At 37.0% G+C, this 17701-nt stretch overlaps 1 protein-coding gene across 1 annotated transcript; it reads right to left on the bottom strand.

Moving 5' to 3' along the window:
- Window positions 1–4473: 4473 nt before the first annotated feature.
- LOC101963025 (olfactory receptor 6C74) lies at window positions 4474–5421 on the bottom strand. The gene has a single exon (XM_005341707.4). The coding sequence runs from the start codon at window positions 5410–5412 to the stop codon at window positions 4474–4476; it is 939 nt and encodes a 312-aa protein (XP_005341764.2). The 5' UTR covers window positions 5413–5421.
- Between the last annotated feature and the right edge of the window lie 12280 nt (window positions 5422–17701).

Genomic DNA, 17701 nt, shown 5'->3' with positions numbered 1-17701 from the left:
AAGGGACGACAGTATTTTGAGGCCAGATTGACCAAGACCCGGTCAGGGGAGGGGGTGGGAGTGACTTTTCACTTCACTCCGTTTCTTTTCGGCCAAGGGGGAGTTGAATCTAAACTCCGGTTGGCTGGGTGCCAGGGTGAGGTTGGTAAGTCCTCCTGTTGGCCCACTGCAGCCCCTACAGGGATCTCTGACGGGGGGGGGGGGGGGGGGGGAGAGGTTGGGGGGGAGGGACCTACTGATTCTGTTAAACATCTTCAAATCATCAGGCTCTTGAAACCACAGGTCCCTGACCTCATATACCACCCCTTGGTGCTGTCTAAGTCTCAGCTCCCAGATCTGGATGCCAATACATGGGATATCTCAAAAACCACCCTTTTCTTACTTAACAACTCTGATCCCAGGCTTGCTAGTGACTGCTGGCTCTGCATGACAACAGGGGTGGTCATGCCCGTGGTGGTTCCTATCAATGCCACCATATCTGATGATGAGACCTGCCAGCCCGGGCTGCCTTTCAAGGTCCAACCTATGGGCACTTTTACAGAATGTCTCCCGGGTATGATGCAAAACAATACCTACGATGTGGATGTTGGAGTGACCTCCTTTGGGAACTGCTCGGTGGTGAAGAATTATTCCTCAACCAATCCAGCCCTCTGTCCCCCTAATGGAACTGTTTTTAATGTGTGGGGGAAATTCTGCCTTCCCTCGACTCCCTACAAATTGGACAGGTGTCTGTGTTCTCACCCTGCTCCTCCCTGACATAACCATTGTCTCTGGGGATGAGCCCCTGCCCATCCCCAGCCTAGAGACTCTAGTGAGAAGACACAGGCGAGCTATACAGGCTCTACCGTTACTCGCCACACTGGGGATAACGGCTACTGTAGGCACAGGCACAGCTGGACTAGGTACAGTGGTACATTCTTATCGCCATCTATCTCAGCAGCTTATAGATGATGTGCAGACCCTATCTGGCACTATTAGGGACCTACGAGACCAAATTGACTCTTTGGCAGAAGTGGTCCTCCAAAATAGGCGAGGCCTAGACTTACTGACTGCCAATCAGGGGGGAATCTGTTTAGCCTTAGGAGAAAGGTGCTGTTTCTATGCCAATAAATCGGGCATAGTCCGCACTAAGATCAAACAGCTTCAGGAAGACTTAGAGAAAAGAAGACTTAGAGAAAAATTATTTGAGAACCCTCTTTGGACTGGGATGAATGGGTTCCTGCCCTACCTTCTTCCCCTCCTGGGGCCCTTACTGAGTCTTCTTTTGATTGCAACCTTGGGACCTTGTGTTGCAAATAGGATAACTCAATTCAGTAAGGACCAGATTAACATTTTAACCTCCAAGCCAATACAGGTTCACTACCAACGCCTGAAGATGGATGACTCCGCCCACGAAGTGTACTTACAACACATCCAGAGATGAGATGTAACTGGACAGGAGCCAATATCCGAGCCCTCCTATGTGCCTGCTTTTGCACAGGTCCCTAATTACCCTGCTGACTTGGTGCCGTCATCCCAGACCCTTACATTCAGAAAGCTCCCTGGTCATAGCTATCCCACTGGCAAAGATGATGACTGGGATCCGCAGTTGTGTCCTGCTGGCCATGACATCCTAACTGAAAAGTGTCCATTTACCTAGGACAAGAGCTGATCTTGTAGTACCTGGTGACAGGCAACTTCCACTTTTGCACTGCAACTTAAGCCAGGGGAATGGGGCCTCCCCAGAGACAGGTAAGCGGTGCAGGGGCGGTGGACAACCTAAGACAGGGGCTACTTGATTCCCTTTGACATGCAAAAAACAAAAGAGGGGGACTTGCTGGTAGCAGGCCTTCCCTAGCCCCTGGGGGCTCAGCCCCCAGTTCCTTGTTCTGCATGTCAAAGTGGACAGCTCACAGGGTCATGATGCAGGCTTACGGTTTCATGTTTATCTGCCTCAGACATATGTGCCTTTTTGGGAACATATTGGCCTTCTCGGAGCTTCCTGATAAGGGACGGTCACGGTAACCTAAGAGTAGCAGGTGTTATTCCTCTCCTGTTTTGGCTAAATTTTCACTGCAGTTATAGAAAGTATATAAGGGAACAAACTTTGATAATAAAGCAAACCCACCTCCTCCTGGATGAAGAACCTTGGTGTCCTGTGTTTTTTTTTTTTTTTAACCTCGACTTCCCTCGCCGTACTCGGTTCCCGTTAGCCAGACGTGGCACCAAATGATTTCGGAAGTAATAATAAAGTGTTGATTACATATTTAATATTAAATATTTTGTTTTTGAGACATTGAAACTCAGAAATATGTATGAGATGTGTAATCTTGTTATTCACAAGCTCAAATATATAGTATATTCCATTGTGAGAATGCTTTGAGTATTTATTTATTTATTTATTTATTTACGGGACTTCTCTAAAATGTTTTTAACTTTGACAATATCCTTAAAACTCTGCTTTGTGAAGTGATTTCTGTTAGAGTGCTAAAGTGATATTACAGCAGGAAAGGCCAAGGGTAAGTCAGTGCGATTACCTTTATCAACAATAATAGTGAATCATATATGTACCACTCTGAGGGAAATCACTGAGATTAGTATCACCATTAAGGATGTAACAGATACAGGTCTGATTCCTACCATTTCTCTGTTCAATTTTCCTATTTGGCCTATGCAGAAGAATGATAAATACTGGAGGGTGACATTTAATTATCATAAATTCTATCACGTGTTAGCTTCAATGGCAGCTGCAACTCAAGGTGTGGTTTTGTTGCTGGGAAAAATCAATACATCCCATGGAAACTTCTTAAGAATGCTTTTCTTTATATCTTTTATTACACATCATCAGAAACAACTGACTTTCATCTGGAAAAGGCAACACAGCAACATTGTTCCACCCTGCCATATCAACTCCAGTAATATATTAAGATCTAATCTTTAGAGAATTCTAATCTTTAGGAAATTGATTGCTTTTCACCTCTTCACAACATGACATCATTCTATTTTATTGATGATAATTTTCTGAATGGACCTAGCAAATAGGAAGTAGCAAGGAATCTAGGCACCATTGAAATACATTTGTTATTAAACTATAGATAATAGCTTTTATGATTAAAGGATCCGTTACTTCAGTAAAATTTCTAGAGATCCATTGGTTAGGAGAAAGTTGAGATAGACCTTCCAAAGTGCTAAATGAATGCATATGGTCTCTCCTGTTACTAAGAAAGTGTTACGCCACCTACTGGGCATCTTTGGATTTTGGAGTAATAATCACATACTTCTTTGATAGATAAAGATGCTACTTTTGGGTGGGATCCAGAACAAGAGAAGGCTTTGCAAAAGGTCTTGGCTTGTATGTAAGATTGTTTGGGACCCAGTATATCCAATGCTGCTTGGAGTAGCAGACTTATGAATGTAGACAGACACATTTTGCATGTAAGCTATTTTTTTTTGCAGGTTCATATAGTTGAGTCACACTATGGATATCTAGACTTTTAAGAAAAACCAGGACATTCTCTGTAGATGTCTGTTGTGTTTCCAATTGGTTGTTTTCAGATTGATTTTGGGACTTAGTAAAGAATGAATGCTTGACCAACTTCCACTGTGATGTTAGCTGTTAAACGTGAGGTAGATGTTGTCTGTCCATCTACTCATACAGCTGATTAAGCATAAGCAAAATTCCATCATCAAAGAGAAATGAGGTTCTTCCTAAAGTCATCCATTAAAAGATGAATGTTATATATGAGGATAGAGTATCAGCAAGGTCAGAGGGTGCATTAAGCTGGGAGAGGAGGTAGCCCAGACTCACATATTATCTACTACTATTTCAATATCCCTTTTTTTTCATTTCATAGCTATATGATTTAATATTTTCTTATCTATATCAAATAAAATATAACACAAATATATCATATGATTTTTTTATTTCATAAGCATTGTATGATATTTTAAAAAATGGTCAAGATAAAAAATTACTATTATTTTTATTTTAAATCTCAATTTCCCACTTTCAAATATATTCAAAAAGAAAACTAAAAATGTGTACCAAGATATAATAAAATCTGGGGAAAACAGAAATCTCAAAGATGTTATATCTTATAATTATTTTGAAATCATTAAGATTTTACATAAAATTAAATATGATAATAAGAATTAAACTTACTGCATTCATGTGGAATTAACACTTTCAATGAACTGATACATTAAATTGAAAAACATTTAAAATATATACATTTCAATGAAAGAAAGAGAGAAAGGGGTCATATGTGAGAATACTTATAATAGAAGAGAAAAAAGAATGTTTATGGTTTTGAAAGGAAAACCATTAGGGGAAAATAGCTTTTGTAAATTTCATGACACTTCAGGAAGAAGTGAAAGGCTAAATATGGTAATATATCGAATAATGCAACAGAAAAGAAAATTAGGATCCAATCCAGCTACTTCCTTTGCAATTTTGATTGCTAACGAATTTCCTTTATAAACCTCACTGTGATTCTACTTGTTAGATAAAGACAGAAGTCTTTGTAGCAAGTCTTTACATGCTTGCTTCACCTGCTGATTTCTTAGAGTATAAATGAAAGGGTTCAAAAGTGGGGCAACAGAGGTATTGAGCACTGATACTCCTTTCATTAAGGTTATATGCTGCTTGGCTGAGGGTTTAATGTACATGAAGATGCAGCTGCCATATGAGATGGAGATGACAATCATATGAGAAGAGCACGTGGAAAAGGCCTTTTTTCTCTGGTTGGCAGAAGGGAGTTTCAAAATGGTTAGGGTAATAGATGTGTATGACAGAGCCACTAAAAAGAAAGTAACTAAGAGAGTCACTAAAGCTAGGATGAAGCTCATCATTTCTAATAAATGTGTATCTGTGCAGGAGATTTGCAGTAGAGGAGCAGTGTCACAGTAGAAATGATCAACAATATTAGAGTCACAGAAATCCAGGTTTAGACCTATTATGAGTGGTGGGAAAATGATGAGGAAACCAGCGATCCAAGAGCTGAGGACCAGTTGTATACAAGTTTTGGTGCTCATGATGGTTGTATAATGCAGAGGCTTACAGATGGCAACATAACGATCATAGGACATGGCAGCCAGCAGATAAAATTCAGATGCACCCAAAAGGAAGGCGAAAAATAACTGAGCTGCACAACAGTTATAGGAAATGGTTTTGTCACCAGTTGCCATGCTAACAAGCAATTTTGGGATACAGACTGTTGTATAAGAAATTTCTAAGAAGGAAAAATTTCGAAGAAAGAAATACATAGGGGTTTTGAGATGAGAATCCAGCAGAGTGAGGGTAATGATAATCAGGTTGCCTGAGATGCTTAGTAGGTAGGTGAGAAGCAGGAAGATAAACAGGACAATCTTCAATTTGGGGTCCTCTGTCAGTCCTGCTAGGATAAATATTGTCACTGTTGTATGGTTTCGCATTGCTGCTTCTTGATCTTCTGTTCTGGCAAAATGTTGAAGAAAAAATATATAAAGGTGTGCATGGTAGTGTGTGAAGGTAACAATGTCCAAATACTGAAACTGCTATTGATTTTATACACTAATGAGGTAATTGTTTTGAAATGATTTATGTAAGAAAAATTCCAGCAAAATCTATTTACTTTGCACAGACTGAGAAAATATTTTCTACAAATAAAGCATTATCTTATTAAGATCTTTAAATTATGAGTTAATTTTGTGGTGTGAGATTTTTTATGCATGTACAAATAGATTTTATTTTTTTCTCAGTATGTGGGACTAGAATGTTGTGTTGTTTATCCTTAGTCTGAATGATAATATTTAATTGTAATTACCTCAAGGAATTGACTGTGAGTGCAAGACAGAAACAATAACATGAAAGAGAAAATCCAAATGAATAACATTACAAATTAAAAAGGGACTATTTCAACAGACAGTATTGAAGTCCAGGGAATCATTAGGGAAGATTTTGAAATCTTATGCTCCAACAAACTGAAAAAAACTGGAAGAAATGGATAATTTTCTAAACAGAAGAAATTTATCTGTTAAAACTGAACCAGATTATCCTATGAGATACAAAGGGAGGAAATGCCTCCAAATACATTCTGTGAAACCAGTTTCACCCTGATAACAAAAGTGAGTAATCCAGGAAAAATATTACAGACCAATGCCATTGTTGAAAATAGATACAAACATCTTGAAATAGATACTTGGAAATAGAATTCAACAACACACTAAAAAGATCGTATATCATGATCAAGTTGGTTTTATGCAATAATGAGTCAACAGTTGTAAATTAATAAATATAATGCACCACATAAATAGAATCAAGGTAAAACTGCACAGGATCATCTGAGTATATTCAGAAAGAAACTTTCAACAACATTCAATAAGCACTAATAATAAAAACCTTGCATTAAAAATAAAAACCTTGAATAAATATAGAGATAGAAACATAAAATCTATGTGTGAAAGCACAAAATCAACAGCATACTTAATGGGGAAAAATTGAAAGCATTTCTTATAACATCATGAACAAGACAAGATGTTCATTCTTATTCCTCTTTTTCGATATAGTTTTAACTAGTTTTAACTAGGTCAGTTATCCAAGAGAAAGAAATAAAATGGATACAAATAGCAAAGGAAGAATTAAATTGTTTTTATTTGCATATGATATGACCTTTTACTTGGAATACAATAAAGGTTCTACCAAAAGACTTTTAGATCAGATAAATAAATTCAGTAAAATAGTGGATACAAAAATCAATACATTTCTTATACAGCAATAATGAATCTGCTGAGAAAAAGGGGAAGCAATTATATCCACAATACCATAAAAATGCCTAAGAATAAAACTAACCAAGGAGATTAAAAAAATCCACAGTAAAAATTATAGAAAACTGAAGAAAGAAATTGAAGAAGACACTAGAATATTGGAAGAACTCCTCTGTTCATGGGTGGTAAATGGCCATATTACCAAAAACAATCTAGAGATTCAGTGCAATCCCCATCAAAATATCAATGACATTTTTCACAGAACTAGAGAAAACAATCACAAAAGTAATATGGAAGACCACATAGCTCAAAGTAGTCAAAGAAATTCTTAACAAAGAGCAATGATAATGACATCACAGTATCTATTTCATATTATACTGCAGAGACAAGGTAAGAAAAACAGCATGGTACTAGATAAAAACAAACATTCAGATAATGTAACAGAACAGATGATGCACACACAAATCCATATAGTTACCAACATCTAATTCTTGATAAAGATGCCAAAACAAATGTTAGAGAAAAGACAGCCTGTTTAACAAAGGATGTTAGAAAACTGAATAACCATACATAAAATAATGACACTATACCTTATTTCTCACCCTATACAGAGTCAATTTAAAATGAATCAATGATGTAGGTAAAAATCAGAAACTTTGCAACTTCTGGAAGAAAGCATAGTGTCAACACTCCAACATTTAGGCAGAATTATGGCTTCTTGAATAGGATTTCTATATCTCAGGAAATAATACTAAGTATCCATAATTGGGAAAGTATCAAGCTAAAAAGTTCTGCACAGCAATGGAAACAACAGAGTGAAGAGATAGCTTAGAAAATGGAATAAAAATTGTTACCAGCTACTGTTGTGACAGAGAATTAATATTCAGAATATAAAGAAGCCAAAAAACTCAACCTGCAAAAGTAAATAACCCAAGCAATACATGGGCAGAAGAAATGAAGAGACAAAAAAAAAAATGAAGAAAATACTGACTGACAAGTAGAAAAAAAAATTAGAAAAGTCTGAGGGAAAGAATGCTGGTTATTGTGTCCATTTTCTTTCTTTCTCTTGCCTAACTGATCTGGTTAAAATTTCAAAATAAGTACAAATGACCAACAACTATATAAAAATAATGTTCAACATCTTTGGCCATCAGGAAAATGCAAGTTTAAAAAATGAATTGAGAGTCCATCTTACACCAGTCAGAATGGCTATAATTAAAAATACAAATAATAAATGCTGGTGAGGATGCAACAACAAAGGAAGAAGAAATTGTGTTGGTGGGAATGTAAATTATTATGTTTACTATAGAAATCAGTATAGAAATTCCTCCAAAGCTAAAAATTTTTAAAGCATCCAGTAATGCAACTTGTCAGTATTTATTCAATATAATAAAAGTCAACATTAGGGATGCATTCACACCCATGTTTATTGCAGTACAATTCACAGTAAATAAATTATGAAATCATTCTAGTTGTCCACAACAGGTGAATGAATAAAGAAAATGTGGCATATTTATATACAACGAAATTTTACTCATCATCCATAAAGAAGAATTAAATCATGCCATTTGCAGAAAAATGGTGAATCTGGACAGCATCATATTAAGTGAAATAAGCCATACTCAGAAAGACAAGTGACATATGTTTTCTCTCATATGTGGAAGTCAGAGAAGGAAAAAAAAAGGAATTTCACGAGAGTAAAAGGGAGACTAATGGAATAGAGAGGGTAAAGATAGATAATGGGGAGTAATAGTGATCAAATTGTATTATATGCACATATTAATATACCATAAAGAAACTACAACTGTAATTACTATGCCCCAATAGTCCATTTTCAATATTATAATAATTATAAATAATAATGTTTTAAATCCTTTAACAAAATTATATATGTGGATATTAATCGTATTTCCTGTACAGAAAAAAATAAGACAATCTTTAAAATTCAAAAATTATAATCATAGATAATTTTCTCTGCAAACTCCTTTAAGTTATTTAAAAAAGATGTTGTATAAATGTTCATATTAATTGAAAACAGCATGTAACTTTAACTTAGGATAAGTACTATAAGAAATTCAATGTAATTGTGACCATAGGTCTTCACTTATTTTTTCTTTGCCATGTCTACTCAACTAATCAGCATTCTTTTCCTCAGACTTCTCTAATTTTTTTCCACCTGTAAGTCAGTGTTTTCTTCAAGTTTTTGTCTCTTCATTTCTTCTGCCATTTCCTCCTCACTTTTACCATCTTCTATTCCAATGCTAAATCTTTGCTATTCCATAGTAAATGTGACATAAACAGAATTAATGGACTTCATATTTTTTGTGAGATACAATCAGAAAATGAAATGAGAATAATAAAGTGCAAGATAAATTGATCATGGAATCAGAGAGAGGGAGAAACATGAAATAGGAAAGAAGAGAAGACAAAAGAAGCAAAAAATAATTAAAGAAAGGAAAGACATAAAGGGAATAGGATAAAGGAGAAACTTACCATTAAGTTTGGACAGTGACTTCCAACTAGCTCTTTGGTTCTTAATTGATACACAGATTGAGTTACAGCAGAACTGAAATGTGCTTTTACCTAGGAGAAAGCAGAAGAGAGTTCTACTCACTAGGCAAGAGTTTAGACACTTGCAGGTGATGTTATTAATGACCCTAAAATAATAGCAGCCATTAAAAGCCAATCCAACTCCAATGGAGTTGATTATATACTTGAGGATTTATAAATCTCATTAAGCTAAATCCCATTAAGGGAAACCCCTTAGGTATAAGTAGTTTCATCTCTTGAGGGAAAAGCTCTTTTTGATGACTTCATCATCAGTTAATCTTTTCTGATATCTTCATTTTCAAAAACTAGTATATATTAAACAATTTTTATAGACCCATGGAGGATGTATGGTATGCCTTGATGAATCAAAGAAGCTTAAGAAAGCATCCCTAATGGATCTGGAGACTATCATCCTAAGTGACATAAGCCAGTCCCAAAAAACCAAAGGTAGAATATTTTCTCTAATAAGTGGAAGCTAACCCCAAATCGGGAGGGGGTGCAAAGTGAGGGGAAAATTAGAATTGCAATAGATTAGACAATGGGGAATTGAGAGAAGAAAGGGTTAATAAGTAAAGGAAAGACATTGGAATGAATCTGACATAGTTTTTCCATGACAACAGAGTAAATCCCACCACCATGTACATCTATAATAATAGGACTCTAACTAGAAGAAGATGCTTATTGTATAATTATATTAAATGGATTATGCTGTCATATATAATTTAAAAAACCAATAAAAACTATAAAAGAGAAAGCATTGCTAATTATTACAATTTATTAATATATTTAGGTAACAAGATGCCTGCATGTGTATAATATGAAATGCGTAATAAGCTTAAGGATAAATGATATTTGTTTATGCTCACTATGAGTTATAGAAAACTAGGAAAGAGGGATTTATTTTTTATTGTTTTTGTTTAGTTTTATTTTGTTAGAGATTTAATCCAGGGCCTTGTGCATGCTAGACAAGCACTGTCCCACTGATCTGCATCCTCAACCCAGGAGAGAAATTTTTATGATGCTTGTGAAAATTGAGGTAAAATTATAAAAAAGGATAGTATAAATGGGGGTAGAGCCTTCTTTACACACTAGAGATGGGTGAAGAAGTAGGATAATGGATTTTTAGATAAGATAAGCTGGATAAACAAAGAGTCTGGAGATTCTACCAATTAATGCCAAAATATAACAACATCTTCCTAATATTAAAACATTCTTTTGGGCCTCCAGGAAATAATCAGAAACTAATATTATTAAAATAATTATAGTTACTTGGGTTGAAAATAGATTTCTATCATTTCCACTATCCAGAGAACTATCAAATCATGCCTCTCTTCCTCTTCCCTGACTCCCTACACTGTAATAGTTTATAATATTTATTTGTGGTGCCTTTAAACATTAAATAAATGCTTCCCTTCTTTTAAAATCATGAGTGGACTTTTATTCAACAATGCTGATATTTAGCAAATCAATAAAATTCAACATCAGGATTTAACTATCAACAGGCATTAAAGGTAAGTAAAGGAATACAAGAGATAGTACAAATACAAATGTCTATAATATCCATTGATGTCCTAATATTCACTCCCTAATTATATGATCTTAAGCAAGATAGTTACCATTTTATTTCTTTTCAGCAAAATTATGAATTTTTTGATCTCATAAGAAAATTTTGAGTATAATTCTCTTTTATCCTGTTGCTCAGCTCAAAAAATGTTCTGAGGCAGCTTGAAAGAAATTTTGACTACTTTCTCATAAGTATCCCATCATATTCCCATATTACTTTCTTAACATACTATATTCCTTTGATTTCAGAACCACATTAAGAAATAAATACAAAATAGGATCCAGGTGGGAATCAGGCAGAAAAATCTCATCTCATATCTTTTTTAATTTTCTCAATATTTTGCTATAAAAATATATCAAAGAAATAAAGCTTTAAAGGTCCAAGATCTTTAGGAGGAGGTGTGTTGGTCAGCCTTCCATTGCTGGGACAAAATACCTGAGAAAAACCAAAGGAGAAAAAGTTTGTTTTGGCTGCCAGTTTCAGTTGTTCCAGCCCATAGTTGGTTGGCCCCATGGTTTTGGGCATATAGCAAGTCAGAGCATCATGGCAGGGAGTATGTGGTAGAGCAAAACTGCTTAAAAGTTTAAGGCACATAATAACACAATTTTAAGGCATGTTAAATAAAAACTGAAAGACTCAAACGAAGAAAAAATAAATAGATCCACAATTACAGGCAGATATCACAGTCCTCACCCTTCTCTCATTAATAGATAGAATAATTAGGAAATGATAAAGATAGGGAAGATCTTAACACTGTCAGTCAAATTGGACTGACTGACATTTGTAGGGAATTCCCTCTAGGTACAACTAGTTCAAGAAGAAATATATCAACTGAACAGTCACATACAGATGAGATTGCATTACTAGTTAAAACTCCTATTGTAACACTCCTGTTGTTAAAACTCCCAACTCCTACTGTGAGTACATGGCCCACAAATGAGGGGAACAGGAGACAGGAAGCAAACTTTCCTTTATTCTGCAGCAAAGTTAAGATCAGACACGGGAGGAAGGCTCATTTTCTGGGTATGAGATGACCCTTGGCTTCCAGAAGGAGCCTGGGTTTTATAGTTTACAATGAGGGTGTATTAATCATTGGAGACAGGAGACAAGCAGTTTGGACAGTCAGGGACCTAGTTGTGCAGGTTAAAATTTTAACTCAGAAAGGCAGTTGTAAAAAGTTTGAAACTTCTTGTCACTGGGAAAAGCTCACAACTCAATGTTCAGTGCTTATCCTTCCTTGTTCTGGGACCCACTGTACCTAGAACTTCACTATTTGCTTTTCCCTCAATAATTCATCTACAATTGCAAAGGGTAAAAGTCCAAGGCCTAGTGTTTCAGTATTCACCTCCTCTTTTCAGGACCCATTGTGTTTGAAGAAGTTGAAGGAATGTTCCCTTTTGGTTGAGATGTTGGGGATGAACCTGGGAAGGGATGAAAGTTTGCTTTTTCCCTCAGGAACCATTGTTACTGGGAAAGGATGCAGTGGGAGAGGCTTAATGCTTGGCTAATTTCTCCTCCCTCCTCCTGAGTCACACTGTGTCTCCGTTTTTTCCTGGGGAGCTGTCTTGTACAAATATTATTTTCCATAACCCTTTACCTATCCTACATGACTTCACTGGTGAATGCTACTATCTATTTAAAGAAGAAAAATATCGTTAAATTTGCAAACTTATTCTATGGTAACTGTTATTCTTACAATAAAAGAATGAGAAAACATTAGTAGAAAAGAAAACTAGAATGAAACATTCCTCATAAGCAGAGGTGCAAAAATTATTAAGCACATAAAGTTTAACAATATATAAAAGGGGGAATGTATTATTAAATAGTTCATCCTAAAAATGTATACTTTATTAAATATTGAAAATTCAATAATGTTATTCATCATATTAACAGAACAACAAAGTAAACTTTATGCTCATCTGAGTAGACCCAAAAAACCACTGAAAGAAAACAACTGTTTTCTTAAAAACTCTCAGCAGAATACAAAGAAAAATTCTTCAAACTTTGATACACAACCCAATACAAAAACACAAAACTAAAACAAAACCAGAAAACCGATTGCCATCACCATACTTAATGGTGAAGTAAGATTTTCTCCCTAAAATTTAAAACAAGGCAATGATATCTAACACCTTTTCAGTTTAGCACTCTTAAGATATTCTTCAAAAAGTAAAAAAAGAAAAATACAGCAATCTGTATACGGGGTAGAAATGGGAGTTCATAACCCACTTGAATCAAACTGTGAAATATGATATATTAAGAACTGTGTAATGTTTTGAACTACCAACAATAAAAAAAAGTAAAAAAAATATCCAGTTTTGAAACAAAGAAATTAAATTTTTACCCACAAACAACATGATCATTTGTTTGGAAAATCCTAGGGAATCTACAAAACAGCTTCTAAAACTAGCAGGTGAGTTTAGAAAAGTTGTAGGCTAAAAAGTCAACATAAAACAATCAATTATGTTACTATATAAATTGTGTTGCTTTTAAAGCATATTAATGAAGTAAAACTATAAAATTATCAGCTGCAATAATGAAAAAAGGTGAAATAATTATGAATATGTTTGACAAAATAGTTTCAACAACCATACACTGAAAACTAAATAAAAGAAACAAATGCTGAGGGAAATTAAAGATGGAGGAGATTTCTGCCTATAATAAATGTTGGTGAGGATGTGGAGACCATGGAACTCTCATACAGAACTGTAGTGAATATTTAATGGTATTACCACCTGGGAAAATATTTTGGTGGTGTCTAAAAATACACTTATTCCACTCTATGGCCCAGCCATTCCACTATTAGGTATTTGCCTAAGAGAAATGAATGTGTCTGTGTACCAAGAGAAGTGTAAAAAGTATTAATATTAGTTTCCCTTGCAATAGCTCCAAACTGAAAATGACTTTTTCCCCCTAAAAAAACTATTTGTTGTGTTTGCATGTGTACCACATGAATTACTTAGAACTATTAATCATAATAATTTTTCAAGCAGCAATTACAAATTTCTTTTAATGTGTACTCTTATAGTGAAATTGTGAAGTCTATTTCCTTAACTGGGAACTAGGAGGTCGTTTTAGATTAATATATTTGAAATTCTTGATATAAATCAGATATTTATTTGGAGTTTATTCAAATTGTGCAAGTGTTTTTGGGTTTCCCTGAGAAATGAAACAGTTCTGTTAAAGACTTTTGATCCATTAAAAAAGGTTAATGCCAACATGACCTGCTGGGATAGTTGAAACCCAGCGACAATATATACAGTACAATTCAGGAAACATTAGATTCACTTAATATATATTCATAGCACTCCAAATATGTGCTAGTCATATTTTAAAGTCCTAGAACATAGCATTAAACAAAAGTAGAGCTTACAATTTAGTGAATATGGTAGACAATAAACACATAAAAGGATAAATAATTTAGGAAAGATGTGAACAAAAAATATGTACTGTTGGGAGCCGGCGACCGCACCCTGAAAATGGCGCTGGCTTCCTTCTTCTGATGACTCAGCGGTTAGAGTTGTTAGAAGTAAACAACTCCTTGCAAGGCTGTGGGGCTGGGCTCTGGCCTGCTTCCGCTGCGCTGTACCTATTAAACTCTTCCACGTAGTGCTGGTTCATTGGCAAGGCTGGGTACTTAAGCTAGGGCAGACCGACCGCTGGCGCGCGCGCTTTCTTCTCTTGTTCCTGTTTTCTCATCATAATTCAAAGGTCCTGAATAAACTGCTGAGAGAAGATTCCTGAGTCCTGTCTTCCTTGCTGGCGAGGGGTCAAGTGGTGCTGAAACGCGGGAAGCAGAACTTTCAGCAGTCAGGGTGGTGCACCGGAAAGTTCCCAGGTAAAGTGGGAATCCGCAAGTAAATAGTGGGACGCTCCTCTGTAGATAAAGAGAGAGCAGGGGTTTTTGTACTTTCACTTTCTTTATAGTTTTGAAAACATTATGGGTGTTACCTCTTCAAGCCCAATTTTTTTGGCCCTGGATGGGCTGTTGCGTTCAAAAGGACTTGGGGTGGAGCAGAGTACTTTGCAGATGTTTTTAAGAGAAGCTGATATAGCGGCTCCTTGGTTTGCTTTTTCAGGGAGTCTTACGATTCCCAGCTGGGACAAATTAGGGAGAGATCTGGATTTCGCTAATGAGCAAGGTACTTTAGAGGGTGGCGTTATACCACTTTGGAAATTGGTTAGAGGATGTATACCAGATGGTAAATGCCAGGAAGCTGTGGGTGAGGGTCAGGCCGTTCTTGAACAACTACATGAGGAAAAATCTGAGGGGTCATATAACGAAGTGGAAACAAAGACCAGCGCCATATTCAGGGTGCGGTTGCTGGCTCCCAACAGGTCGGAGGCTTACATCTATTTCGCACAACTCTCAAATGAGTGATGCGACACTGCCCCCTGTAGCGGTTTGTCTCCAATCCCCGTTCCTATTCCTTTTGGCCAATAATACTTCGGAGGGGATGCTTGATTGTTTTAATGTTACTTGTGTCCTATCTGAGTGTTGGAATGGTTCCTGGAGTGTAGCAGTGGTCATGAAAATTCCAACTTTTGTCCCAGTTCCAGTTACTGCGGATCCGGAAAATTTCCCTATTGTTGAGTTGCTCAGAGTCTGCAGGGATTTTGGAATTACAGCAGCTATAGTGACAGCTGTGGCAGTGTCTGCTGCTGCAGCGGTTACGGCTGGAGTAGCCATGGCCAGTCAAGTACAAACTGCTGCCACCATCAATCAGGTTATTCAACAAACTTCCACCATACTTGAATCTCAAAACAAAATTAATCAACATATTTTGTCAGGGATTTTAGCTGCCAACCAAAGAATAGATATACTTCAAGCTCAGTTGGAAGAGCTGGCTGACTTGGTACTTTTGGGTTGTGTTGATCAACGTGAGCATTTATGTATAACCTCTGTCAGATTTAATGATTCCAGGAATGCTTCCCGCATCATCGGGGGATATTTGGCCGGAAATTGGTCCATGGCAGCAGAAAAAATGATCCAGTCTCAACTAACTCAGATAGCTGTTTTGAACAACACCCATGTCGAACCAGTGACTTTGGGCCAATTCACCAATTGGATATCTTCTGCCTTTTCCTTTTTTAAGGAGTGGGTGGGAGTAGGCATTTTTGGTGCAATGTGTTGCTTCAGTGTGGTACTCTGTGGCTTCTCTGTCGCCTTAAGGCTCGCTATGCTCAAGAAAAGGCTATGATCATACAAGCTCTTGCAGCTTTAAAAAATGGTAACTCACCATAGGTCTGGCTTACGCATCTTAAACAGTAAATCTTTGGCATGGTCGTTGCACCCCAAGTTATATTAACATTGCACTGGGATCGACATGCCCTTCTTTTGCTATCCTTCTAGTGTTGGAAAGCCCTTGCACTCTGCAGGTCTTGCTACCATTGCACGCAGACAGGTTTCCAGACTGGTATTCATCTGTTGCTTTAAGACCCGTGCTTTTCTCTCAGGGTGTTGCCAACTTATTTGTGGTCTTACTACAAAGGCTGCCTAGGTTGCCTAGGTTATCCCCCTTTTCCACCATCCTCACGATGCAGGATGAGAGGCAAGGCACTGCACTTGAGTGATCCCGCAGTGGACCGGGACCTCAAGGAGAGCATGTCCTATTGCATGCGGGTTTGACGCGTCTACGCCCCGCCCCACGAAGAAAGGCGTTGGCTGATATGGATCAGATCTGGGGAAGGCGCCTCCTTAGGGCTGAGCCATACTATGCAGCCACTTCTGCACAGTGGGATAGGACCTCTACTTTCGCCTGCATTGTTTTAATAAAAATAGAAGGGGGAATTGGGGTGAGCTGTTTCAGTGGACCGTGGCCACCATTACAAGATGGCGCCGGTTTCCACCGTGGTCTGAGACAAACAACTCCTTATTAGGGAGAGTTGGCACGTCATTGTTTAACACCCTATGAGAAAGGTCCACGTGGCGGCTTTGCATTGGGGCTTGGTGTGCTTTATTAAGTGTGGGAGGCGCAAGCGGAGAGAGAATGCTAGAAGACATGTCTGAGTAAAGGCCTGAATAAACTGCTGAGAGAAGATTCCTGAGTCGTGTCTTCCTTGCTGGCGAGGGGTCACGACAATGTACTTTGTGTAAAATATTAAGCAAGTTAAGGTATTAGTGAACTACCAATGGCTGCCTTGGAAATTATGGCTAGGAAAACTTCTCCTGAGGCTTGCACAATCCTGATCTGAAGGACATGAGGACACTTTAGTCATGTGCTATCTGTGTAAAAGTCATCCCAGAAAGAACAATGTGAAGAGAAGAACCTCAGACAAGTTAAACTGAGCAAGAGTTTATAGAGCAGAAAAATAGTTTGTGAACTGGGAAGCACTCAGTGCTGCAAGAGCATTTCAGAATGTAGCGGCCTGCACTGTGTGCAAGCTGTATTTCCAGTCAAGGGAACGGAAGTGAAATGCAACCTGATTGGCTGTAATCCAGTGTTTGCCTTATTTAGACATGTGTTGGCAGCCTTCAGTCCATGATTGGATGAAGATTAGACTGTTATGATTGGCTGAGACTAACAAGTTTTAACTGCATACTGTTAAGTTAGGTTGAAGTGTGTTTATACTTTAAGGTACAGTTCACTATGTATGGAGGCAACTTTAGGACAAACTTAATTCAGTTTAACAGCAATTGCAAAGACTTTGATTTGGCAATGAGCTTGGGTTACTAAGGAATAGGAAGATTAAGAAGTTTCATGGAGTATAATAACAAAAATAGCCAGAGTGGATAAATTTTAAGTAGAAATAGTAAGCAAGGGTCAGGAGAAGATACAGTTTGGTTGTAAGTCACAATTTAGGATTGCCTTCCTCTTCTTATTTCTAACTTGACTTATGCTTGCTGAGTCAGAAAGATATTTC

The sequence above is a fragment of the Ictidomys tridecemlineatus genome, chromosome 6 (genome assembly GCF_052094955.1).
Source record: "Ictidomys tridecemlineatus isolate mIctTri1 chromosome 6, mIctTri1.hap1, whole genome shotgun sequence".
NCBI lineage: Eukaryota > Metazoa > Chordata > Mammalia > Rodentia > Sciuridae > Ictidomys > Ictidomys tridecemlineatus.
Note: the sequence above shows the minus strand (reverse complement) of the source record. Positions and strands in the feature narration are given on the sequence as shown.

Excerpts from the sequence above, each read along its gene's own strand:
- LOC101963025 (XM_005341707.4), bottom strand. The coding sequence starts at position 5,412 with ATGCGAAACCATACAACAGTGACAATATTTATCCTAGCAGGACTGACA.